Here is a 25862-nt window from a genome sequence, read left to right on the forward strand (position 1 = left end):
TTTAATCTACAGTAAGGGACCGTGGTGGCTCAGTTGGTAGAGCATCTGCTGCGCAGGCAGAAGGTCCCAGGTTCAATCCCCGACGTCGCCAGGAAGGGGTGGAGGAAAAACTTCTTATCTAAGGGACCCAGGTGGCGCTGTGGTTAAACCACTGAGCCTAGGGCTTGCTGATCCGAAGGTCGGCGGTTCGAATCCCTGTGATGGGGTGAGCTCCCGTTGCTTGGTCCCAGCTCCTGCCAACCTAGCAGTTCGAAAGCACGTCAAAATGCAAGTAGATAAATAGGAACCGCTACAGCGGGAAGGTAAACGGCGTTTCCATGTGCTGCTCTGGTTTGCCAGAAGCGGCTTTGTCATGCTGGCCACATGACCTGGAAGCTATACGCCGGCTCCCTCGGCCAATAATGCGAGATGAGCGCGCAACCCCAGAGTCGGTCACGACTGGACCTAATGGTCAGGGGTCCCTTTACCTTTACCTAATCTACAGTACTTGCAACGTTGGTACAGAGGGATAGAACATCATGTCATTATCTAATTACATTTGAGGTTAGTAGAGCCTCAGGTAGTCACAAGGGAGAGACAGGTATCCCTGCAGGATACAGAAGATCCATTTTGGACCACAAGAAATGCATACTGAATGTGTAGAGTTGCAGGAGACAAAGTACATGTTAGGTCAACTGCTCAACCTTTTTGCTGACTCCAGACCACTTGAAAATTGCTAGGGGTCTCAGCAGACCACTTGATAGATTTTTTTTCACTGAAACCATTGTCAAAAGCAGCAGCAAATTATGAAAATCACAGGTGCCAGGCTGCTGAGACTGGCCCCTTCAATTTGCAGATTTCTAGGAAGGAAATGCACCATCACTGCATTATGAAAATTGTAGGTCTTAGATCAGAGCCTTATTAGTCTGTCCAATAATTCCGTCTTAGATGAAAACAGCCTTGATCATCAGAACAAAAACAAATTGTGCTGGGTTAAGCACAAGTATTTTTCATTTGTTTTCTAACCCTTTCCATGGATCACCTGAATAGAGCTTGCAGACTACCAGTGATCCATGGACCAGACTTTGAGAATTTCAGAATTAGGTCATATCTGCATCAGACAACTTTTACAATATTAGAGCTTCAATATGGTCTTCAATGTCTGTATACTAATGCACAGAGCATGGGAAATAAACAAGATGAACTTGAGCTCTTGGTACAGCAAACTAAATACGACATAATAGGCATCACTGAAACCTGGTGGGATGAGTCTCATGATTGGAATGTAGTAATAGAGGGATACAATCTATTTCAGAGAAATAGACCAAACAGGAAAGGAGGAGGAGTAGTGTTATATGTCAGGGATGTGTATACCTGTGAAGAGATCCAGGATTTAAAACTTCAAAGCCAAGTTGAGTGTATCTGGGTCAAAATTAAGGGAGAGAAAAATAACAGTGATCTCATTGTGGGAGTTTACTATAGATCCCCAAGCCAAACTGAGGACACAGATGATGCCTTCCTGGAACTGATGGCCAAGCATTCAAAAGGAAGTGAGATAGTAGTAATGGGGGATTTCAACTATCCTGATATTTGTTGGATGTCAAACTCAGCCAAGAGCATAAGGTTGAACAGATTCCTCACTGGCCTTGCAGACAATTTCATTGTCCAGAAAGTGGGAGAAGCAACAAGAGGATCAGCCATTTTAGATCTGGTCCTAACCAATAGTGATGGACCTGGTTAGTGAGGTAGAAGTCGCAGGATCATTAGGTGGGAGTGACCATGCTCTTCTGGAGTTTATTATATAGCGGAAAGGAGCAACCAAGCATACTAAGACTCAAATCCTAGACTTTAAGGGAGTTCATGATGGTTGGGAGTTTGTTAAAAGGGAGATACTAAAAGCACAACTTCAGGCAATACCAATGAGACGGAAACATGGAAGGTGCCTAAAGAAGCCAGGGTGGCTATCTAAAGAACTTTTAACTGAGTTAAGATTTAAAAGGGATATGTACCAAAAATGGAAAAAGGGGGAAATCACCAGAGAGGAATTCAAACAAATAGCCAGCACGTGTAGAGACAAAGTCAGAAAAGCTAAAGCACAGAATGAACTCAGGCTTGCTAGAGAGGTTAAAAGCAACAAAAAGGGCTTTTATGGGTATGTCCGTAGCAAAAGGAAGAACAAGGAAGCAGTGGGGTCACTTAGGGGAGAAGATGGTGAAATGTGAACAGGGGACAGAGAAAGGGCAGAACTCAATACCTTCTTTGCCTCAGTCTTCTCCAAAAAATAAAACATTGCCCGACCTGAAGAATATGGAGCAGATGATTCAGCAGGGGAAACACAGCCCAGAATAAGTAAGGAGGTAATACAAGAATACTTGGCTAATTTAGATGTATTCAAGTCTCCAGGGCCAGATGAACTACATCCAAGAGTATTAAAAGAACTGGCAGAGGTGATTTCAGAACCACTGGCAATAATCTTTGAGAATTCCTGGAGAACAGGCGAAGTCCCAGCAGACTGGAGGAGGGCAAATGTTGTCCCTATTTTCAAAAAGGGGGAAAGAGAGGACCCAAACAATTACCACCCAGTCAGCCTGACATCAATACCAGGAAAGATTCTAGAGCAGATCATTAAGCAAACGGTCTGTGAGCACCTAGAAAGGAATGCTGTGATCACTAAAAGTCAGCATGGGTTTCTGAAAAGTAAGTAATGTCAGACTAATTTGATCTCATTTTTTGACAGAATTACAAGCCTGGTAGATGAAGGGAATGCTATAGATATAGCCTATCTTGATATTCTTGTGAAGAATATCTTGATATTCTTGTGAAGAAGCTGGTAAAATGCGGGCTAGACAATGCTACCATTCAGTGGATTTGTAACTGGCTGACTGACCGAACCCAAAGGGTGCTCATCAATGGCTCCTCTTCATCCTGGAGAGTAGTGACTAGTGGGGTGCCACAGGGTTCTGTCTTGGGCCCAGTCTTATTCAACATATTTATCAATGACTTAGATGATGGGCTTGAGGGCATCCTGAGCAAGTTTGCAGATGACACCAAATTGGGAGGGGTGGCTAATACCCCAGAGGACAGAATCACACTTCAGAATGACCTTAACAGATTAGACAACTGGGCCAAAGCAAACAAGATGAATTTAACAAGGAGAAATGTAAGGTACTAAAAAGTGAAATGCAAAAAAAGTGAAATGCACAAATACAGGATGGGAGACACCTGGCTTGAGAGCAGTACATGTGAAAAGGATCTAGGAGTCCTGGTAGACCACAAACTTGACATGAGGCAACAGTGTGATGCAGCAGCTAAAAAAGCCAATGCAGTTCTGGGCTGCATCAATAGGAGTATAGCGTCTAGATCAAGGGAAGTAATAGTACCACTGTATTCTGCTCTGGTCAGACCTCACCTGGAGTACTGTGTCCAGTTCTGGGCACCACAGTTCAAGAAGGATGCTGACAAGCTGGAACGTGTCCAGAGGAGGGCAACCAAAATGGTCAAAGGCCTGGAAACGATGCCTTATGAGGAACAGCTTAGGGAGCTGGGTATGTTTAGCCTGGAGAAGAGAAGGTTAAGGGGTGATATGATAGCCATATTCAAATATATAAAAGGATGTCATATAGAGGAGGGTGAAAGTTGTTTTCTGCTGCTCCAGAGAGGCGGACACGGAGCAATGGATTCAAACTACAAGAAAGAAGATTCCACCTAAACATTAGGAAGAACTTCCTGACAGTAAGAGCTGTTCGGCAGTGGAATTTGCTGCCAAGAAGTGTGGTGGAGTCTTCTTCTTTGGAGGTCTTTAAGCAGAGGCTTGACAGCCATATGTCAAGAATGCTTTGATGGTGTTTCCTGCTTGGCAGGGGGTTGGACTGGATGGCCCTTGTAGTCTCTTCCAACTCTATGATTCTATGATTCTATGAATACCAATGTAGTCCTTGCCTCATGCCATGCCGAGTCAAGATCCATTTGAATAAACCTGTAGGCTGTACGTTACACTTAATGGTACCTGTTTTACACAACATGTTTTACACATCATGGCCTTTCATTTCAGTTGCTGCCTTGACTTCTTCCTCCATTTCCATTGGGGCTGCAATACTTAACACCCACAATCTGACACCAGTTGAAAGATACACATGTTTAAATCTCATTGATTTTATTGGGATATAACAGAAAACAGAACAGTTCACTAGGTTGTGGCTTTTTTTTTAAAAAAAAAGTGTGCATCTGCTTATTTATAAATTTACTGCCTTCCAAAATAAATCAGACTTGATGCACAAGAAACATTTTCAATATTCCTGGATCTAGAAAGGATACTTAAAGTTTATGCATTATAGAACTAACAAAAGGCTGGTTTTTTCCCCAAGCAGACTTGGTAACTTCTTGATGGTGATTGTCAGCCAATGCCTTACTGAAAATGTTTTGTGTTTTGATAGACTAAGAAAGCTTTAAAGAACATCCTGCAGAAGTGCACTCACCTGCCAGCACTCGAACCCTTATTGCATGATGCTCCTCCAAACATCCTGAAGCACATAGTTGGCCAGTTCAGTAAGGTAAATGAGCATTTGCTTACACTTCTTAAAGGCTGCATACATGGCCAACATTTCTAAAACCAATCTCGATAGCTTGATGAGCACATTAGCACTCTCAGGGCCGAGGGCAGCTGTTGCACACAGAAAACGACAACAGTGGCATAGGTTGGTCTTAACACTTGGGGAATAAATGCCATTCTGTGCTGCTGCTTTCTGTGTTGGGATGCTTCTTACAGCTGCTTTTGGTCTTGTTCTTGTGCATCTGTACAGGCAGCTGTACCTGAATCCAGTTCTGGAGTGTTTTGTTGAGGACCCTTGAAATCTCTTGCTGGGAATAGCCAAGAGTGCAGCAGGAAAAAGGCTTTGCTCTGTGGATCAAGCCAAGGGAAGAAGGGAAAATACTCTTGCTATATATGCTGGCCTGTCTAATCCATAGGCTTCATACTGCCTGCCAGGTGCAAGGGGCAATGCTTGCATGAACCTGTCCTCTCAGGCCCATGCTCACATAACCAGTAGTGTAGTGGCAAATTCAGAAGTACAGAGCCCCTTCATAGTCTCATCCATGGCCTCTCACAGCTCCACCTGCTCCCTTCTAAGATTGTGCAGTAATCTTATAAAATAATAACTAGGGATGTATTCTGACTCCCCACCTTTCACTCTGATTGGCTCCAGTCAGCACAAAGAAAGGGAAGATTTTTCAGTGGCTAAAAAGCTCCCCTTTCATGCCAATAGGACGCTAGAGACAGGGACCCTGCTGCAGAACTAGTTATGGGTCTTCGACCCCCTGCAACCCCAGACCACTGCATCTCTGTGCATAACTCCTGAGTCTAGGTTCTGGTTGTTCAGTTCTTCAGTCCAAGCCCTGGAGTCCATGACAACCAATGTCCCCTCTTCTTTAACATGCTTTTTAACATGACACTCCATGGTTTTATGCCTCAAATGGAATGAATAGTCAATGTTTTTCTAGAATAAACTGAAGCTAGGAAATGCAGGAAACAAGAAATCCAGCCACAATATATTTTGTTAGTTGTCTCTGCAAACCTCAAGCCAATAAATGTATAAGAAAAGGGGCTCCCTTCATCAGTTTTTGGAACTCTAATAGAATTCAGCCCTATATATCTTCCTGCAATAAACTGCCTGCTTATATTAATAATGCAGTAACTTTTCAGGGCTATTGTTCAAAAACATATTGTCTATTATGGTATACCCTTCCTATTTTTATTATTACTAAAAATGTAAAAGAAAGAAATCAAGCTACTTTTCTTTGTTCTTCTTGTAGTTTTTAAAGAAATGAGGGCAAGATTTCCACTTGAGACTGCTTAACCCAAATAGAGCTCTGAACGCTTATCCGCACTTCCTCTTGTCCTTTTCCCCAGGGAAAAACCGCTCTTTAGTGCTCAATCGGAGCAAATGGCAATTGGGGTTTCCCCTGGATTGACATGTGTTCTAATCTATTGCTAAAGAGTGGGCTTTCCCTTGGAAAGGAGTGGGGCAAAGGGAAAACTACTCAGACCTATGCTTTCTCGCCACAGCACACAAGTGGAAGTATAGATGAACCCTGAGTCTCGCAAAAAATTTTTTTTGGGGGGGGGCAGTGGGAATTACTTGAGAATTTAAATAGAGGCAATCCCTTTGGCTCCAGCAGCTACAATTGTTTGTGGCATGATCTCTTGAATTGGACAGGCCTGATTTCTTCATATGAAAAAATTCCACACTCAGTGGAAAGCCTGCACTAGAAACAGCACACTTATTAGAGACCAGTGGAGGCCTGTTTTGTAGTTTACCATATCACTCTTGTTTTAAGGGCCACCCTTTATTTTGAGAGCTGCCCCCTCCCGACCCCCATGTAGTCCCTTGCTCTTTGCTATGTGGCAAGGATGCTTTTTCGGGGGAAGCAGGGCCGAAAGAACTCTTGGCATACATTCCTTGCCACATCCCATTCTATGTTGCAGATTACCCTTAATAGCCTCAGCTGAATCTGTCTCTCTGTTGAGTGGTACACGTTGGTGTCAAAACTCAGTGGATCTTAAAGTATTAGAAATAATCACAAAGGTGAAGGTGAAATAAAGGATAACCTTTGTGCTTTAAAGATTTTATTAGGAGGGTTACGGCATGAATCATATCAAGAGGAAAAGCTAGCATAAATGCATGCTAAGCAGAACAAAACAGTTTGAGTTTAGAGACGCTTATACTGAAATGATGGGTTGTATTGCTGCTAAGGACATTAAGATCCTGATGTGGGCTTTCTTTCCAGAGCAGCCTTCTCCAATCCAATGCTTCCAGATGTTGTTTGGACTCCGACTCCCATCAGTACCAGCCAACATGGTCAACCGCCAGAGATAGGAATTTTAGAGTACTGAAAAACATCTGGACAGCACTAGGTTGGAGAAGGCTAGTCTAGAGAATGTCACGTTTAAAAAACAAAATATTTTGCACCTTCTTCCTGCTATTAATGGGCACATAGGATAAGGATTGTGGAACAGGAAGCAGAAGAGGCATTTGTAATTCAGATGTGCATGCTGACCACTGTAGGTTTTGCAGTCGTGTTACGAATCAATTTGAGCAAAAACTGCTTTAAGCCTCCTGCTTGTTAATGAAAGTGCTCTGAGCACTGTGAGTCTGCAGTTCTTCTTCACTCTCTGGGCACAGTCCAGTGGTATGTTTTTCTGCACAAGTGCCTTTGCTATTGTTCCCTTTCCCTCCTCCATTTTGTCTCAGTGAGGCTTGCAGAGGAGAACGTTCTGTTAGATCATGCTCTTGGTGTCCCTGAAATTTGTTTTTAATAATAAAACTTCACAGGAGATAATAAGCTTTGCAAAGAAATGCTGAATTTCTTACAGTTATATGCTTCATTTTAAATAGGTTCTGCCCCATGATTCCAAAGCACGGCGCCTTTTTGTAACGAGTGGAGGCCTTAAAAAGGTTCAGGAGATAAAAGCAGAGGCTGGGTCACTTCTTCAAGAGTATATCTACACAATTAACAATTGTTATCCAGAGGAAATAGTCAGGTAAGGGTGGGAAACGATGCTGCAGTTTCATTTATGTTGTCCTCAAAGCAGTATCAAAATGTAAGAGATTTATAAATATAATTTCAGTTCCTATGTGACTTTCTCTTTCAGTCTGACATTGGGTTAGGGGCACAGCAAAGTAACTGGACTCCTTCATTTGTATTCGGTTATGTGTATTTATTTACTTGGTTTTTTTTAAAAGGGACTCTAGCCAAGATCCAAAATAACAATAACAATGTACAAATATTCTATACACCTAAAAGTGCCATTCCACATATGACAGTGAAGGGAGTTCCCAAAGCAATTAGTGATGTGGTCTGCGTTGGGAAGGGCTGCTCAAATGGGGAAAAGGGTTTTAACAAAATCAACTCTGACCCAATATTCAGGATGCATGTTCACAAAGTAGGCAGTAACACTACTTTCTGTACAATGTGCATCCACCACACCACACCACGGATAGCCAATACCAGCAGAGAGAGGGTAGCTTTTGACACTAATGAAAATGTGAGGAATGGGCTCCAGTTGCAAATCCACTCAGAGCAGACGGAATAGCCCTCCAGGATTTTTGATTTGCTAGGCTACGGATAGCATGTCGTGTCTGGCTGTCAGTATGATTTTATCCTGTCCACACACAAAAATTAAAATTGAGAGGAGTAGGATGTAAGGGACATGGCTGTAGCCCGTTCCTCTTAGTTTCTGGACTTCGTAACCTCCAAATTTCCTGCCTGTCTGAGTCATAAGCTCCTAAAGTGGAATGGACCCATAGTGTTCCCATAGTCCTTCTTCCAGGAAGGCCTAATTGAATGGGCTCCCAATCAGCTGTGTGCTAACAAAGAGGGAAGAAGTTGGCCATCCCTATGCCAGGCCATTGCTCCTTCCAGAGTGTTAAGATGCCATGCGATTGCACTCCCTCTGCTGGTCATCTGCCTTTCCATAGCATGCTGTAACTCAGTCCTGTTGGAGCTGGAAAAGTTTTACCTGCAAACTGAATAAAATTAAATGATCTGGAATTTCCCCATAAGAGAAAATTCCTTTGATGGTTCAGTGTCTTAAACTTCTGTTACCAAACCGGAGCACATCATTAAGTGGATGTCACAGAGATTTTATTATGCTAGCCTGGTAGGCAGATGTGCTAGAGGTATGTGTGGCCCTCCAGATGTTGCTGAACTGCAACTCGGAACATCCCTAACCATTGGCCAAGCTGGCTGGGGGTGATGGGAGTCCAGGAACATCTGGAGGGTCATAGGTTTCCCCACCCTTGTGCTAGAGCAACGTGCCAGTCTATTTGAATCTGGTGTTCAAGATTTAAGATGTACAATATTAACTGGCGGGGGGAGGTTAAGCACATAGTCTGAGCCAGGGGTCAGCAAACTTTTTCAGCAGGGGGCTGGTCCACTGTCCCTCAGACCTTGTGGGGAGCTGGACTATATTTTTTTTGGGGGGGGGAATGAATGAATTCCTATGCCCCACAAATAACCAAGAGATGCATTTTAAAGAAAAGCACACATTCTACTCATGTAAAAACACGCTGATTCCCAGACCGTCTGCTGGCCAGATTGAGAAGGCGATTGGGCCAGATCCAGGCCTTAGTTTGCCTACCCATGGTCTGAGCCAATCAGTTTTAGTCTGAAGTAATCCTGTTAGTTTCAGTGGGATTTACTCCCAAGAAAGTGTGCATAGAATTATAGTTTCATTGAGAGAACACCATCAATTGGCTAGCAGAAAGAGGGAAATTATGCAAGCTCTCTGTTTACATAGCACTCAGACATTGTTAATGTATTAGTGTTCTCTGTTACTCAAAGGTTTGCATACTCCCACACCAACAGATGTTGGTCCACTGAAATATCATCTTGTTTATTTTATATTTCTACTTGCTTGCAGTTTCACCTAGAGAAGTTAAGGGTATTGTTCATTTTTGCATTCATAAATTATTTACTCTTCGTCTAGAAAAGGCAACAGTAGTGCCATTTGAAACATTAAGAAACTAGTTTCTGCCCTGTTACTTGCTTTGCAGTTTCTTACTGTCTGTTGATTTTTGCTTTGTCTTAAATGCCACACACTGCTTTTAAATCTGACCTTTGTGCTGGGATCTAAGGGAAGCTGGGACACATTTTTATACTTTGATTGCATGCCCAAGAGGGAATTGTTAGACAGCAGTAAATTCCTCCAAGTAAAATCTTTAAGGGATCCAAACAACATTAAGCGAATTCTCCAGAGGGAAGCCTTTGGATGCTTGTGTTTTTCTTTGTCATCTCTAAGCAAAGCAGTAATAGAGCAGAGGGTACAATTTCAAGTTTCAGTGAGAATGGAGGAGAGCAAGATTCACAGCAAGGGTCAAAGGCCTCCTTTTTGGATAGAAAGACTGAATGACAAATATTGTTTTAAAAATGGTGTGAATACTATGTATGCCTCATAATTACCTCAGAGATATTGTAAACTGCCCTGTGATTCTTGGATGGAGGGCAGTATAGTCTTCTTCTTATTTATTATTAGTGATGATCCTGAAGACTCACATCTGTCCTCATCAAATGGTGAAGGGGAATGTGTAATTCTTTTTCTTGACATATTATACCAGGACAAGCAGAGTTGAGGCAGTGGAGGGAGGGATTCAGACACACAGTGACCACCTTAAAATGTCTTTAGAACTAATCAACCCCTGCACAGGCCCAAACATATGGTTCCATTTCCTAGGCAGTAACATCAAATTGCAAATGACTAAGACCATAATACACAGCACAGAAGATGTGGAAGGTGAAAAAAACAACATAGGCTGCAATCCTAAAAGTTGTTAGGATTGTGTTGCTAATTATCTTGAACTCTTGAACTCAGTGGGACTTACTTCTGAGTAGACGTGTATAGACTTGTCTTGTTAATATCTGGTGGACACCTAATCCGTTCTGCAATATAAGGTTACAAGGTTTGAGCAATGGTGGACCTATTTTGGGGGGGCCCTGAAGCTTGAACTGTTATGGGGGGGGGTGGCCTTCACATCCAGCAACAAGGTTTTTACTTCAGAAAAAATGTGGGTAACGAGGGGGGCATGATAGCAGTATGTGAAATGATATATGATGTGGAGAAACAGGATAGAGAGATGTTTCTCGCGCTCTTGCACAGGCATCCCCAAACTTCGGCCCTCCAGATGTTTTGGACTACAATTCCCATCATCCCTGACCACTGGTCCTGTTAGGTAGGGATCATGGGAGTTGTAGGCCAAAACATCTGGAGGGCCGCAGTTTGGGGATGTCTGCTGCTCTTGCATAATACTTAAAGCCAGAGTCATCCAATGAAACTGAGTGGTGGGAGCTTTAAGGCAGAGAAAAGAAAGTCCTTGTTGACATACCACATGGAGTCCACCTCTCTCACCCTATGTTTAGAGGAATTCCCTCCTAAGATGGTTCTTCCCATTTACAGTTTTTATAAGTAGTTGTTTTGATTTTTTAAAAATAATAATTTGTGGGCCAATATATTGGGGGCACCCATTTTTTAATTTAAAATGTTCTAGCCGATAGAGCCCTAATAGTTGCATAATTGCTTAAGATGAAATCCCAACTCTTTGATTTATTCCTCATAAACATGCTGGCATGTATCATGTGTCATCTTTGGCCATGACCCAGCACAGAGTGAAATGCACTTAATCCCACTGATTTCTTTCAGCAGGTTTAAGTATGCTTAATTTTCTGTTCAATGGTAGTTTGGTATTTAGCATGATGAGTTTTTAATCAAGGCACCCTTGTTTCTCTTTCAGATATTATTCCCCTGGATATTCTGAAGCACTTCTGGAAAGGGTAGAAAATTATCAGCCAGTTCTATAAACCCTTCATCATTTGTGATAGAACATTCCCCACCCACCCCTATTTCCAATATGTGTTTTTGAGTGGCAAATGACTGTATTTCTAGTCTGGGAGATACTAACTTTCTATATTCTTCTGTTCCCAATCAATTATGATAACAGGAAGACATACCCTTTCCATCTTTAATCTACACTTGGTTTTCTGGAAACCTTACCTAAGAATAAAGACTTTTACGCACATGTGTTAAGAGGCCTGCATTTCTCAGAGTTATTGAGGACCTGAAGGGGCCAGCGCTCTTCCCGGATAGACCTGTGGTCTTCAGAGCAATTTGTCCAATCAGGTCCTTAAGACAAAGAATAGAATGAGAGGATTACAGCCTCATCCAATAAGCACTGGACCCAGCAGTGCCTCTGTTCATTTCAGCAGAGAGGTGCAGATTGAGATTACCAAATCCAAGTAGGAATTGTCTTCAAATGAACAAACAAGTGGCAAACTATTTCCTCACCCCACTTCTTCACTGACCCCTGTACCACCTCCACATAAGCTCTCTTTCCATGGCACCTTGAAGAACCAAGGTACAGCTGGTAAATTGATGGGTATTTCCCCCCCCCCCGAAGATACAGGTTTTGTCTCTGTTAACATTTAGGAGTGGATTTCAAAAGAACTGTGATTTGGGTAACAAAATGCTTGAAAGGAAAGGTGGTGAGTGATTAAAGGGAAACTGAAAATAAGCATGGCATTGAATTTTACTTGAAATTTTATTAACTCTGGAAAGATAGAATGCTTAAAAAAATATTTAAAAGCTGCACCTTGGCAACTTTCCACATGCTCAAAACGATAGCACTAGATACTAACAAATAAAACTACATACTAAGTCAAACAGAAATGTGTATGACAATTTCCTTCAGCCAACATGCAGTTTTTTTCTTTTGTGCCTGTCTTGTTTGCCTAACATTCATAACAGGTAAAAGTTAAAAGGTGTTTGGAAGAGGGAATGTTACTGCATAAAAGCTACAAAGCTAACATAACAAACACCCTTAAATTATTGTCTGTCTTCTGGGCTAGTGCAGACTACAACAGTTGGGTCAGTTAGCCTCAAGCATTGCTTAAGACTTGTATTACTTCTGAAAGACGTTTGGGCTTCCGTCAATGCTCAGTGATAAGGTGGTGTCATGAGGAAGTGAATCACCCACCACCAACTGCTTTTTTATTATGTTTGTCACTGACCTCACCCTTAAATAGCTCATGACCAATTTTGATTGTCTCCTCCACCAACCTCCTTCTTCCTTTTGGGTTCCAGCAATTGCACTCCATTCTATAAAATCTTGGTAAGCTGGTATGACCTGGAAGGCTGGGCTTTTGGGGAAAAGGTGGGAACTCTTAATTCACTCCAGAAAGTGTTGTTGTTTTTTAATGCCACCTTCTTCAGCATTTTCTTTCTTTGGTCCCCTCCTCAGGATGCCTTTCTTACATAATTTGAAGGAGATAACTAGACCAAACCATACACCACCAGTAGCAATCCTGTGCCTCAGCTAGTTCAGGGTACTTGAGCCTGAGTAAGACTAGCCATCCTGTTGGAGGGGGCCAAAGAAATGAATACGATCAGCACATGAGTTGGTCAACTCTCATCATCCTTGATCATCAGCTGTGCTGGATGGTTCACATTTTAATGTGATTGCCATTGAAATAACTGGTACTTAATGCCTTTTTGTACAACCAGCTGGGCATGAGATAGTGGGGAAAGGCTTGCCTATACAGACACTTACATGCCCATAAAGAACTGGTTGTGTGCATTTGCTGCCACAGGCAGATTTGAAATGTGTCTAGTTGTGATGGCACATGGAAGCCAGCTCTCGCATATTAGATTAGATTGGTTCATTTGTAAAATAACACTATGAAAGTAATACAGAGTAGTATCAATAGAGTTAACTCAGACCTAAATAAACTGCAACATAAACTTAAAATGCTGAATTTCCCTGGCAGTTCACAACAAATCCCTTTAAAAAGGAAAAAATAATAATCCTCTTTTAGCAAATGTTAGAATGAAATAGTAAAGCAGCTCTTGTGTAGGACTATGGATGCACACATCCTGCCTGTCAAATTTATATGCAAATAAGACAGGAATTTAGATCATAATATATCGCTTAACATTCTCATCAAGAAGCTAATGCACCTTTTAAAATAATGCAAAATACTTCCAGCCAATAATTTCTTTAATCAGTACAAAGATTCATGTGTCTAGTATCTGGTGTATGTGTTTTTTTAAAAAAAAGAATTTTAATTGGCTCCAAAGCTTATGGCAGTTGTACAGCTTTTTATTTGGCTTCCACATTTTGAAAGCATTCTCAAAAAAATCCAGCAGGAATCCAAGTGACACTGCCAGTGTTCACTCTATTGTATAAAAATCAATAGTTCCTTGTTTCCCCCCCTTTCGTTTTAAACAATACATAAATAATATTGGCATTGGCAAAAAGAAGCCACATGCTTCAGCCAGCCCTATAATTTGGGTTAGTGTGAATACCAATTAGACTATTACTGTTGCACAGTATTTGGGCATGTTTAACAAAAGATTAAATTAAGGGATATATAAGGAACAGAAAACATGTTTCAGAGAAGAGCGTAAACCTGATTCTTTGTGCTGACTGATGATTCGGAGCCTCCTTGTGTCACCCTAGCCTAGCCTTATTTTAAATTGGCATATCTTGCCAGCTCTTTCTGGTTCTTAGCCAGTTTGGTCAGTAGAAAGGACCAGAGAGTGACATGGCAAAGATTTGTTATAGCCCAGGATGGACATTTATCATCCCTCCACCTGCCTCCCAACATGTTGACCTAACTGACCATGATAGCATCCTCACTGTTGTTTCAACATGCTGAAATCTGGAATTTAGAAAGGTCAAACCCAGTCCCAGTGCCAATGTAACAACAACAACAACAACAAAGAGAGGTAAAGGTAAAGGACCCCTGGCAGTTAAGTCCAGTTGCATACGACTCTGCGGTTGCAGCACTCATCTCGCTTTACAGGCCGAGGGAGCCGGTGTTTGTCCGCAGACACTTTTTCTGGGTCATGTGGCCAGCATGACTAAGCCGCTTCTGGTGCAACAGAATACCGGAACCAGAGCAGCGCACAGAGACACCATTTATCTTCCCGCCTGAGCAGTACTTATTTATCTACTTGCAGTTTTTGGCGTGCTTTCAAACTGCTAGGTTGGCAGGGGCTGGGACCGAGCAACGGGAGCTCACCCCGTCATGGGGATTCGAACTGCCGACCTTCTTTCGGCAAGCCCAAGAGGCTAGACCACAGCACCACCACTATATGTCAATAACTTGTTTCATCAAAGCGGCTTGCTCTATAACATAAAAAAATCACAATGCTTGTTGATTTTCAGCACTGAATTTTTTGTGTGTTTTTGTTTATTGCATGTTTGTTTATTGTTTTTGCATCTTTTTCAGGGAAAAGTATGCAAGGGCAAACTATGACACCTATTAAGCTAAATTTAAACCCTTACATGACTTGGGACCCAAATATCAGTTGGACTGCTGTAATGGACTGGCTGGATGCAGCTGAGTGGTGGGAGGCAGCAGCTGGAGAACCCCCAAGGAAACAAGGCTGAGAGCCAGAGGATTGGTGGTGGGACAATGAGGGAGGGAGCCGACTGGGAGGAGGAGGTGCCAGCAGCTGAAGAGGTAACAAGGTTTAGTGAGCAGGAAGAGGCTGTGGCAGAAAGCAATCCAGAGGTGGAAGCGGAGGCCAGAGAGGAGGTGGGCCAAGGGGCAGAATGGAGGCAGGCTCAAGAATCCAGAGAGTCTCCCCCCTTCTGTTGTGGTGGCCAGGTCCCCTACCCCCAGTCTAGAACACAGAGAAATGAAAAGAGCAGAGCAGAGATTGGCTGTGCACAGACGCAGCTTGGGAAGAGCAGGAGCCTTAGTGAGTGGTGGGAAGGTGCGGACCTTTCAGCCCTCACAACTGCCTTATTGGAGCAAGACCTGCTGGGATCACTAGACCTGCACTGTTCTGTTTTCTTTGAATAAAAAGTTAACTGCAATTACACCATGTTTTTCTATTGCTGACATACGCTTGACTCCTGCTCCTGACAATGCGCCCATCCACAGAGATTGTTCTCAGAAGTCCTTTCTTCAGCTGCCCCTGCTGTCTGCAGTATGGCAGGTGGTGACTGGAGACTGCCCTTCTTCAACAGTTGTTGAATTGCCCTATAACAAACCAGAATGAATGTTCAATAGATAGCCAATGCCATCTAACTTCTCACAAACTTTGTGCAAACAAGTCAGGATGAATTCTGAACAAACTGGAAGCAACCTTTGTTTAAAACTCCATGGAACTGCGGTAGTTGTTGTTTCAGTAAACATATTTCTATAGTGGGGAATTTGTGCATGGGGGTGGCCTGTTTTCACCCTATGGATTTCAGAAAAGCTGTGAAATAATTAGGAATGTGGGGGATAAATATGTAAATTGGACATTGTCTCGTCAGTGAGGCCAAAGACTGCTGGACAGAAAGCAATCTGGTGAATTGCACTGCTAAATAGTACCTACGACCAGACACTTCTAATTAGTTCACAGGTTTTTAAAAGGCAGATTCATTGGTAAGGCAACTTTTGTATGTAATAACATAATGCTGCATAATTGTTTTGCTGGATTATGCTCTCCCCAAAGCCACATCCTAACAAATTTAAATTCCTGTGGACTTGATAGCGTTGAGTCTTTTGTAATTTTGAAAGATGGAATAGCTAAGGATGTTCCTATCCTCACAGCACCTGTGTTGTATTTTTATTTAAACCTTAAAAAAATGTATTGCAAAACAGCTTGAATCAGTTTGAGTTGAGCAGGCTAAAATCCTTCAGCCACTATTGGCTTGCACAGTGATGTTTACGCTAACCACACAAGAGAAAACCTCAAATTCCCCTTCCACATCTCTTTAGCTGTACAAATACAGCTGAGTTGTCAGCAGGAATGTCAACATTCTGGAATACTTACACTGCAATCACCTGTATTATTCATGGACAAGTAAAATGCAGATTGCAACGAATGTCACAACATACTGCTTTTATTATATAGTACTATGTTTGCTGCTTCAGCACAACCATTTAGTACACCATTACTGGATGTCAATAAGTATATTTCCTTCCTTTTTGTTTGATGCTCCTTTCCATTTGACTTGGGGCCACCTACACATTAAGTTAAACACATACTTAGTTTAAAGCATATGTAGACAATTTAATTTTATAAAATGCATCTGCAGAGGCACCCAATCCAGCCAGGACCATGAAGACAAAAGGTGACGCAAACCAATAAAAGTATGCAGATCTACTAAAGAGGAATATATTACAGAGTAACTGGATGAGCTCTTTGCACAACTTTTGAGTAAAGGATATGCAATGCAGTAGTTAAATTGCTCATGAGCGAAATCAACCATTGTTTGCAGCACATCTTTGTTTCTTCAACAGCAGCAATTAAAATATAAAATGGACAATACATCCCTGACTATTTTACAGTAAAAGTTGGTAACCTGACTGTTTAAACATGGTTTGGACATGCTATTTTTTAAATACAAAAGACAAGATTTCTATGCTGAAACAGAACAGAATATAAAAGCTCAGTGGCAAAGTTGTTGCTTCTCCCCACATAAAATATTTTGGACTCTGAGACTGGCCCAAATTGTGTAAGCCCCCAGCTGCTACAATCACAGAATTTATTTAGCTTATTCTTCCCTCACATTGACCCTGTTTTTTATCCCCTGCCGTTAGTAGTTATTCTGGCTTCATTTCTCCCTTTATTTATCATTTTGCTATATCATACTTGATTTTGGTTTAGAAGAATTGCTGTGAGATTCACATTAGGCAAGGATTAAGTAAAGGTGGAGACTGTAATATTGTAAACCGTAGTGCTGTTAGGATAGGACTTTGAGGTCTACAGTCCCACTCAGCCAAAGCAGCAGGAGTGTCTACAAATGCAGAGCGAGCATAGCACACTGAACTAAGAGAAGTACAGTGGTACCTCTAGTTATGAACTTAATTTGTTCCGGAGGTCCGTTCTTAACCTAAAACTGTTCTTAACTAGAGGCGTGCTTTCGCTAATGGGGCCTCTTGCTGCTGCGCCAGCGGCACACGATTTCCGTTCTAATCCTGGGGCAAAGTTCTCAACTTTAGGTAACTCTTCCAGGTTAACGGCGTTTGCAACCTGAAGTGTTTGTAACCTAGGCATTTGTAACCCGAGGTACCACTGTAATACATATTGCCCTCTAGTTCACAGTCTAAGGGCAGATCCACACCATGTAATTAAAGCACATCTGACACACATTTGCAGCACGGGACTTCCTCCAAAGAATACTGGGAACTAAAGCTTCTCCTTACAGAGCTACAATTCCTAGCACCCTTAACAGACTATTGAGGGACCCTCAGACTGGCCATGTCAGGATAAATAAGAAAATCGGGTTAAATGTCATTTGTGAATGCAGCCTTAATTTTTGTCCTTAAATTGCTTGCCTCACCCGAGACAGTAAATATCACAGCAGCTGAACCTAGCATAGTCAAAGCATAGTCATACCTATCATTTTGCATGATAAAGTTGCAGCTTAGCTGAGCGCACTTTGTCCCAAAGGGCAGGATGTTTTTGGTAACATGTGAGAGACATACCTTGAGTAAGCTGTGCTGACCTGTCTGAGAAGTCAAACATAAAACCTGTCATCAACTACACAATGAAAAACAATTAAAAAAGAGAGATCCTTCAAGTCCACTTGAGACTTAAAGGGTGCAGAAGGGAACAAAATAATTACGTTTTTTCAACTGGATGAATCCATTTCAGAGTGAGGGAAAATACAGTGCACTCATATAATACATATCACTAAACCAGGAGCAAATGAAAACATGCTACTAATCGAACATCAAGAACATGGCACTCAAAATACTATAAACCTACAATTTATATTTGATGTGTATTTTCTGATAATATTACACTGAATAAGGTTTATCCATTTTATCATAAACTAGTGTATTTCAGCCCGTTCAATAACGGGCTCTAGAACATCCTGGGGTTCGGAGAAGCGCTTGCGCAGCGCTTCTCCGAACCCTGGGACCTGTCATTGCTGTCGGCGGCAAGGGGACAGGAACGGAGGAGGAGAAAGCGCTGCTTTCTCCTCCTCCGTTCCTCTCCCGCAGCCGCCGACAGCAAGGACACCTCCCAGGGTTCGGAGAAGCGCTTGCACAGCGCTTCTCCGAACCCTGGGACCTGTCATTGTTGTCGGCGGCAGGGGGACAGGAACGGAGGAGGAGAAAGCGCTGCTTTCTCCTCCTCCGTTCCTCTCCCGCAGCCGCCGACAGGAAGCAGAACTCCCAGGGTTCGGAGAAGCGCTTGCGCAGCGCTTCTTCGAACCCTGGGACCTGTCCTTGCTGTCAGCGGCAGGGGGACAGGAACGAAGGAGGAGAAAGCGCTGCTTTCTCCTCCTCCGTTCCTCTCCTGCAGCCACCGACAGGAAGCAGACATCCCAGAGTTCGGAGAAGCGCTTGCACAGCGCTTCTCTGAACCCTGGGACCTGTCCTTGCTATCGGCGGCAGGGGGACAGGAACGAAGGAGGAGAAAGCGCTGCTTTCTCCTCCTCCGTTCCTCTCCCGCAGCCGCCGACAGGAAGCAGACATCCCATGGTTCGGAGAAGCGCTTGTGCAGCGCTTCTCCGAACCCTGGGACCCGTCCTTGCTGTCGGCGGCAGGGGGACAGGAACGGAGGAGGAGAAAGCGCTGCTTTCTCCTTCTCCGTTCCTCTCCCGCAGCCGCCGACAGGAAGCAGACATCCCAGGGTTCGGAGAAGCGCTTGCGCAGCGCTTCTCCGAACCCTGGGACCCGTCCTTGCTGTCGGCGGCAGGGGGACAGGAACGGAGGAGGAGAAAGCGGCGCTTTCTCCTCCTTCCTTCCTCTCCCCCAGCCGCCGACAGGAAGGACGCGCGCACTCTCCCCCCCCCGCCTCCTCCAACCGCCGCTCCTCACGGCCAGGGAGGGTTGTGAGGAGGCCTTCGCCGGCCTCCACCCCGGCGGGAGCGGCGGTTGGAGGAGGCAGAGTGGGGGGAGAGTGCGCGCGCGCAGTCTCTGCTGTCCAATCCCTGTATCCCTGGGGCACATGCGCAGTGACCCAGGGACACACGGGACATCTGGACGCAGGGACAACATGGACATTATTATATAGGATATGTCCTACCCATCATTTACCTGGGAGAAGGACCCCATCTGCACTGTACATTTAAACAGCATTGCACCACATTAATCAACCTCTGCTTTCTCCAAAGAATCCAGGGTGCTGTGGGTTTTTTTTTTAAGGATGCTATTCCCTCCACTGGGGGCGCGGGTGGCGCTGTGGTCTAAACCACTGAGCCTCTTGGGCTTGCTGCTCAGAAAATCAGTGGTTCGAATCCCCGCAACAGGGTGAACTGCCATTGCTCAGTCCCAGCTCCTGCCAACCTAGCAGTTCGAAAGCACGCCAAGCAGTGCAAGAAGATAAATAGGTACGACTCCGGTGGGAATGTAAACGGTGTTTCCATGCGCTGCTCTGGTTTTGGTACCAGAAGTGGCTTAGTCATGCTGGCCACATGACCCAGAAAAACTGTCTGTGGTCAAACGCCGGCTCCCTCAGCCTGTAAAGTGAGATGAGTGCCGCAACCCCAGAGTGGTCTGCGACTGGACTTAACTGTCAGGGGTCCTTTACCTTTTATCTTTATTCCCTCCACAGAGTTACAATTCTCAGAGTGGTTTAACAATTGATCCCTCTTCCCGGGGAATTCTGGGTATTGTAGTTGCGTGAGGGGAACAGGAGTCTCCTAACAACTCTCTTCACACTTCTTTGGGGGAAAGCCATGACTGTGGTATGATACTGTTCTAGATGGATGGCAGAAACTGCCAATTTTGGTTTATTTCTGCTACTCATTCTTTCCATCCTTAAGTTAAATTGGCACATGTTTTGCCTTAAAAAAAAAATCATCACAACAATTTCTCAGCATTTAAGTGCATGTTTCTCCCTTATACGTAATTTTACCCTAGACAAATTTTAAAAGCATATTTGGCAAATGTTTAAGTTTTGCATTTTAATGCACACATTCCCCTAATATGTACATGTTTAACAACTTTTGGGTTGAATAACTGCATCACAAGATTCAGAGAAGTGTGAGTTTCAGAGAACAGCTGCTTTTCAGTTCACATGTTGCTTTGAGAAGTGCAGATTAGAATTTCCCCCACTGTATTCACTATTTATTTAAATGTAAAAGACTTTTTTTTCTTGTTTGCAAAAGATGCCAGAACAACAGGGGGAAGAGATATGCTCTGCTGTGTTGCATGTCAGAGTGAAAGTCTGCATATTTATTTTTCTTGCAACTCTATTCTGGCCACCAGATTGCTTGATGTTTGCTGTACACAAAGAGCAGAACATGTGCTTCTCATCTGTGTGACCATCTTGGGAAAGGCCAATGAAATTATAAATATCTCCCACTGTACTGCTCTCACTTTTCAAAGCAAGGAGAGCCTGCAGAGAGATTGCATTTCAAACTGAAACACACTTTTAAAAGAATCGAGAAAAACACAAGCTGCTCTGCCCTTGCTTGTTTGTTTGCCTGCACTGAGAGAAGTGGAAGGAGCCAGGAAGGAGGCAACACACCGACCTGGATGAACAATAGCTCACAACCTGATTAACTATGCTTCCACAACCCCCAGCATTGTAACATGCTTATCCTCATACTGCCAAGGGACCCCAAACACCATCACACCATTGCCAAAGGCACCAGTGGTGGCTGGTGAGACCAGTAGGGCGGAAGGCAAGGAGGCCACTTAGTGGGTGGTGCCAGAGCCAATGACAGGTGCATACAACTACTTACACTTTTGTCCTCCACAACCACTTTGGTTGAGTTGTATAGGGGCTAAGGAAGATGACGCTGACAGCCAGTGCTACCCCCTGGACTGGTTGGAGGTAAGAAGGCAGGTAGGTGTGGACTGCCTGAAGGCAGAATGAGGTTGGGCGTGGGTGCCCCATTTGCCCTAATGAAGCCGCCTTCACTGGCTGCTAACAGCCTGCCCTCCACTGATTTAAAACCCAAGAGAAGGTGTTTGGCTAAAGGAATGCTGGGGAAACACAAATGTCTCATGCAGCAGCCCTGTTCAGGCATTCGCTTCATAAGTTCTCAAGATGTTCAGGATAGTATGCACCAGTAGTGGGAAGAGGGGGGGGGGGAAACCACCAGCGATTCCAGCAATTCCCACCTGCCCCATCTAGGCTACCCTCTCTATCTCCAGTCTCAGGCACTTCCCTCTCCCATTGCTCTCACTACAGCTGCATCCTCCACTTGTATCACTACTGCTTCATTCCCAGCAGCTTGAAAAGGGCTGAAGTCGAGTTGCAGGCCTCAGCTCATTACGTAGGCCCAAAGTGGACAAAGTAGGAGAAGTCTTCCCTCTGGTTCTCCCTGCCACAACAGTGCAGTGTGATGCTGCCACCCAAGCTAGGTTGTAGAAGTGTTACACCTAGCCTAGTCTGCCCAACAACAAGGCAGGCCAGAGGCAGGTATGTTATTGTCAGGATTCTGGCTGGCTCCCCCATTTCTCAGCAGTGTGGTGGCACAAACAGGCTTCTACCCGATGCTGGGAACTGCCCTGAGTATTTGAAATGTTCACTCCTGAACCAGTGTAGCAGATAATGTGCTAATGTTCACTAATTCCTAGACAACCTGCTACAGATGAGAAATTATACTAATTAAGTATTATCTTTTGTTGTTGCCTTTTTCATTTAATAAGATTCTAGGAATATCTATATATTTATAGATATATCTCACTTTTTTTACTGGCTAGCAGGGTAGCCCTATGCCCTACTTTAAGGAGGGGGAGTCCTTAGTATGATGTTCTCCTCCTCTATAGTCTGTAACTATAGGTATTAAGCAAAATAAGATGGGTGGGGTATAAATAATAGATATTATTATTATTATTATTATTATTATTATTATTATTTTATATATGTTATTCCCAGGGATCTCTCATAAAAGGGTGAGGCAATTCAACAGATAAAACTTCATTAATACCCGAATACAGTGGTACCTCGGGTTACAAACACTTCAGGTTACAAATGCTTCAGGTTACAGACTCCGCTAACCCAGAAATAGTACCTCGGGTTAAGAACTTTGCTTCAGGATGAGAACAGAAATTGTGCTCCGATGGCGCGGCGGCAGCAGGAGGCCCCATTAGCTAAAGTGGTGCCTCAGGTTAAGAACAGTTTCAGGTTAAGAACGGACCTCCAGAACAAATTAAGTCCTTAACCAGGGTACCACTGTACTAGTAGCTTCAAATGCTGTGGGAACGCCAACAGTATGAACAAACAAGGGTCACTAAGGGTTCCTTATAATTGCTACCCAAAGGGAAAGAGATTTGCAGAGGTTGTTCCCAAGGCAAGTAGGTTCTTATACCATAATGGGAGTAATTTGAGCAGGAAATTCTGCTGAGTTTGATGAACCAACATAAGACATGACACACAATTGTGTTTTGGAACACAAAATGGAATTGGTTTATGAGTATTTGCATTGCTTCATTAACATGCTTGCCTATTAATGTACTCAACAATATGGCATTAAACCTCCTTTTCAAAAGCATTTATATTTTTAGAACCCTGTTAGCACCACAAAGTGACAGGCTGTGAGTACTATTCTCTTTTTATGTAGACACTTTGGAGATAGTAAAGGAAGTTGCAAAAATATTTTGAAAATGTTTAATAGTAACTAAGTTACTATGATAAAACATGGCTTTTGTTTTCTGGAGGAATGAAAGGCTTCTGTTTTCAAAATAATCAGTGTAATACTGAGGTCAAGAAGCTTAGTCTTTTAAAGAAAAATAACATTTAATAATTATGTTTACAATAGGAAAAAAAACTTATTTGCAAAACTTAGTCACCAGTCTTACTGCTGCATTCTGTATACTTGGCAACTACTATTTTAAAACAAGGACAGCCTATAATATTCCATCAGTTAAATAATTGGCTGAAATATTTCAAATCCAGGTTTTGTTTCAACTCCTTCAGCTGACACAATTGTGGAGTTTTACTTGATTAAGTCAGTGGCTTATTAATGGCCAACGTATGGCTTTTGGTTCAAAAACCTACATGGCAGCCTACAGGAAATTAAAATACCTACAATATAAAACAGACAATACGTCAATTTAAAAAACCACACATCAAGCCTACAAAACAGAGGCCAGCTTATTGTATATTATTAATTACTGTTATGTATAAAGGATTTGATTTAACGTTCCTGTGAGCAGAACTCCACTCATGAGATGCCTCTGCACTAGAAAGGATATGTGTGGAGAAAAGACAACTTTGACATATCTCCTGCCCATCCCCACAGCTCATTGCCAGCCATTAAAAGCTGCTTTTGAAAAAAAAGAATCCGAACATTTGTAGTTTAAAAAAGTAATGGCTTTTTATCCTTAAACTACGGGGCATGCACTGACTGTAACCAAATAAGTATAACGGCAGGTGCAAATGGCACTGAGAGTGCAATTGTGTATAGCCACCATTATAGAATCATGAGCATAAATAATCATAAATGAGCAATAAAAGTAATCTCTAGAGGGGCTCTTATTCAGACTGGGTGTTATATTAAAACAGGCACACAAAAAGGGGGCAATGTATGGTAGATTAGCAGCAGTTTGGCCTAGTATAACTTCAAACATAATTAAAAGAAAAGCTTTTTATCACGGCTCACGTGTTTGTATGGATGGGATGAGACTGAGCAGGTGGAAGCTTATGTTACATGTTTGTACTGGGCTGGAGGGCGGCGGAAATTATGCTTGGGTCCTGCTACTAGCATGCAGAACCTGGAAGGTTACCTAGGGAGGAACGTAGATCTCCGGTGAGAAAAGGTTCCCTGGCCCTACTTTAGACATACGGTGGTACCTTGGTTCTCAAATGCCTTGGTACTCAAATGGCAAAAACTCAAAAGTAAGAGCTCTGGTTTTCGAACGTTTTTCAGAAGCCGAACAGCCAATGTGGCTGCCGGCTATTTTTTCTGGGGCACCTGCACCAATCAAAAGCTGCGCCTTGGTTTTCGAACATTACGGAAGTCAAATGGACTTCTGGAACAGATTAAGTTTGGCGCTTTTGTTTTTGCTATTTTGAGTTTTTGTTTTTGAGGCCTTTTTTGTTAATTTGCTTTTGTGACTGCGTGGAACCCAGTTCAGCTACTGATTGATTGATTGTGTGACTGTGGAAATGGATAAAAGCCCCCCATCCAAACAATGACTACCATCAGTGCATGTAAGATTTTTTAAAAAAATTTTTTTTATCATCTACAATACTGTCTTATTTTATATAGTACAGTACATTGATATTTGCTTTCATTTTATGGATGAATGGTCTCATTAGATACTAAAATTCCTGTTAAATTGCTGTTTTAGGGGTTGTTTTTAAAAGTGTGGAGCAGATTAATCTGTTTTGCATTACTTTCTAAGGGAAAGAGCACCTTGGTATTGGAACGCTTTGGTTTTTGAATGGACTTCCAGAATGGATTCAGTTTGAGAACCAAGGTACCACTGTATACAGGCTAAGCCACCTCTTCCAAATCAGCTGTATTTGTGCCTAACTGTACTTCTCTCTTGCCAGGATTAAGTTCCAGTTTAAGTTTCCCCAAAGGTGCCATATAAAGAGAGCCGGGCGTAACCAGTGCTCCTCGCTTTTCCAGAACACAAGATTGCTCCTCCACATGACAACCACCAACATCTCCAGTTATTATGAGGTATTAAAAACAGTCTCATTTAAAACTGCCCAATATGCAATCCAATGAAGAATGGACTCATATCTGTAACAGTTGTGTAGTTGATTGGTTCACTCCATTATTATGCCTCTGCATGACTAAAAGAACAGCACTTGCAAAGTTTTTGCCAGGGATGACTTTTATTTATATAAAAACTTGAGCTGCCTTGCGTATCTTGCTCTGGGGTCCTAGCAATAAGGAGGACACACAGCCAGTATTGCTGGATATGCAACGAAAACTCAGAGGTAATGCGAGCTGGCAGCAAAGTAACCCATAGCTACCCGCCAAACGCTGAGCAATATTCTTATTAATCTTTTCATGCTTTGCTGTGGGCCCCTTCAAGGGGTGTCTGGTTTCACAGTGTGGCAGAGCAGTGGGAGCCGATAAGCTGCACACTTTTCTCCCAGAGCCACTGCAGAAAAGAAATGCGAAAGGCCGCTGAATCGTGTTACTGGATGGCTTTGCAGAACGGGACTGAGGAACATTGTTCCTTCGAGCTCCAAGCTCTCTCCATTAGCAGGCTGTATAGAAATAGATATTTGCAAGAGCAGCCAAGCACACTCTTCATTTTTTAAAGGAGAGAAGGCAGGCTTCCAATCGTGCCTGGCTCACTGCTTACTTTAATGCAGCTTTGATCTCTGCTCCTCTGATGTAATCTACTGCAATCAGCAGGGGGAACTTGGATAGTTAGCCATGCTAGAAGCAAATCTACACAGCAAACCTGATTTTTTAAAAATTAATTCCCTTTTCCTAGAGAAGTCAATGGTGTTCTCATAG

The 25862-nt window shown here is 43.0% G+C and overlaps 1 protein-coding gene across 1 annotated transcript in view; it reads left to right on the forward strand.

The window, feature by feature from the left end:
• Window positions 1-15511, forward strand: part of SPAG6 (sperm associated antigen 6) — a 59762-nt gene extending 44251 nt beyond the window's left edge. Inside the window, exons 9-11 of the mRNA XM_035130051.2 lie at window positions 4413-4529; window positions 7371-7516; window positions 11262-15511. Of these exons, the coding sequence (XP_034985942.1) occupies window positions 4413-4529; window positions 7371-7516; window positions 11262-11328 (330 nt within the window). The 3' untranslated portion in view covers window positions 11329-15511. The remainder of the gene's footprint in view (window positions 1-4412; window positions 4530-7370; window positions 7517-11261) is intronic.
• Window positions 15512-25862: the final 10351 nt, after the last annotated feature.

This window comes from Zootoca vivipara, chromosome 12, assembly GCF_963506605.1.
Source record: "Zootoca vivipara chromosome 12, rZooViv1.1, whole genome shotgun sequence".
NCBI lineage: Eukaryota > Metazoa > Chordata > Lepidosauria > Squamata > Lacertidae > Zootoca > Zootoca vivipara.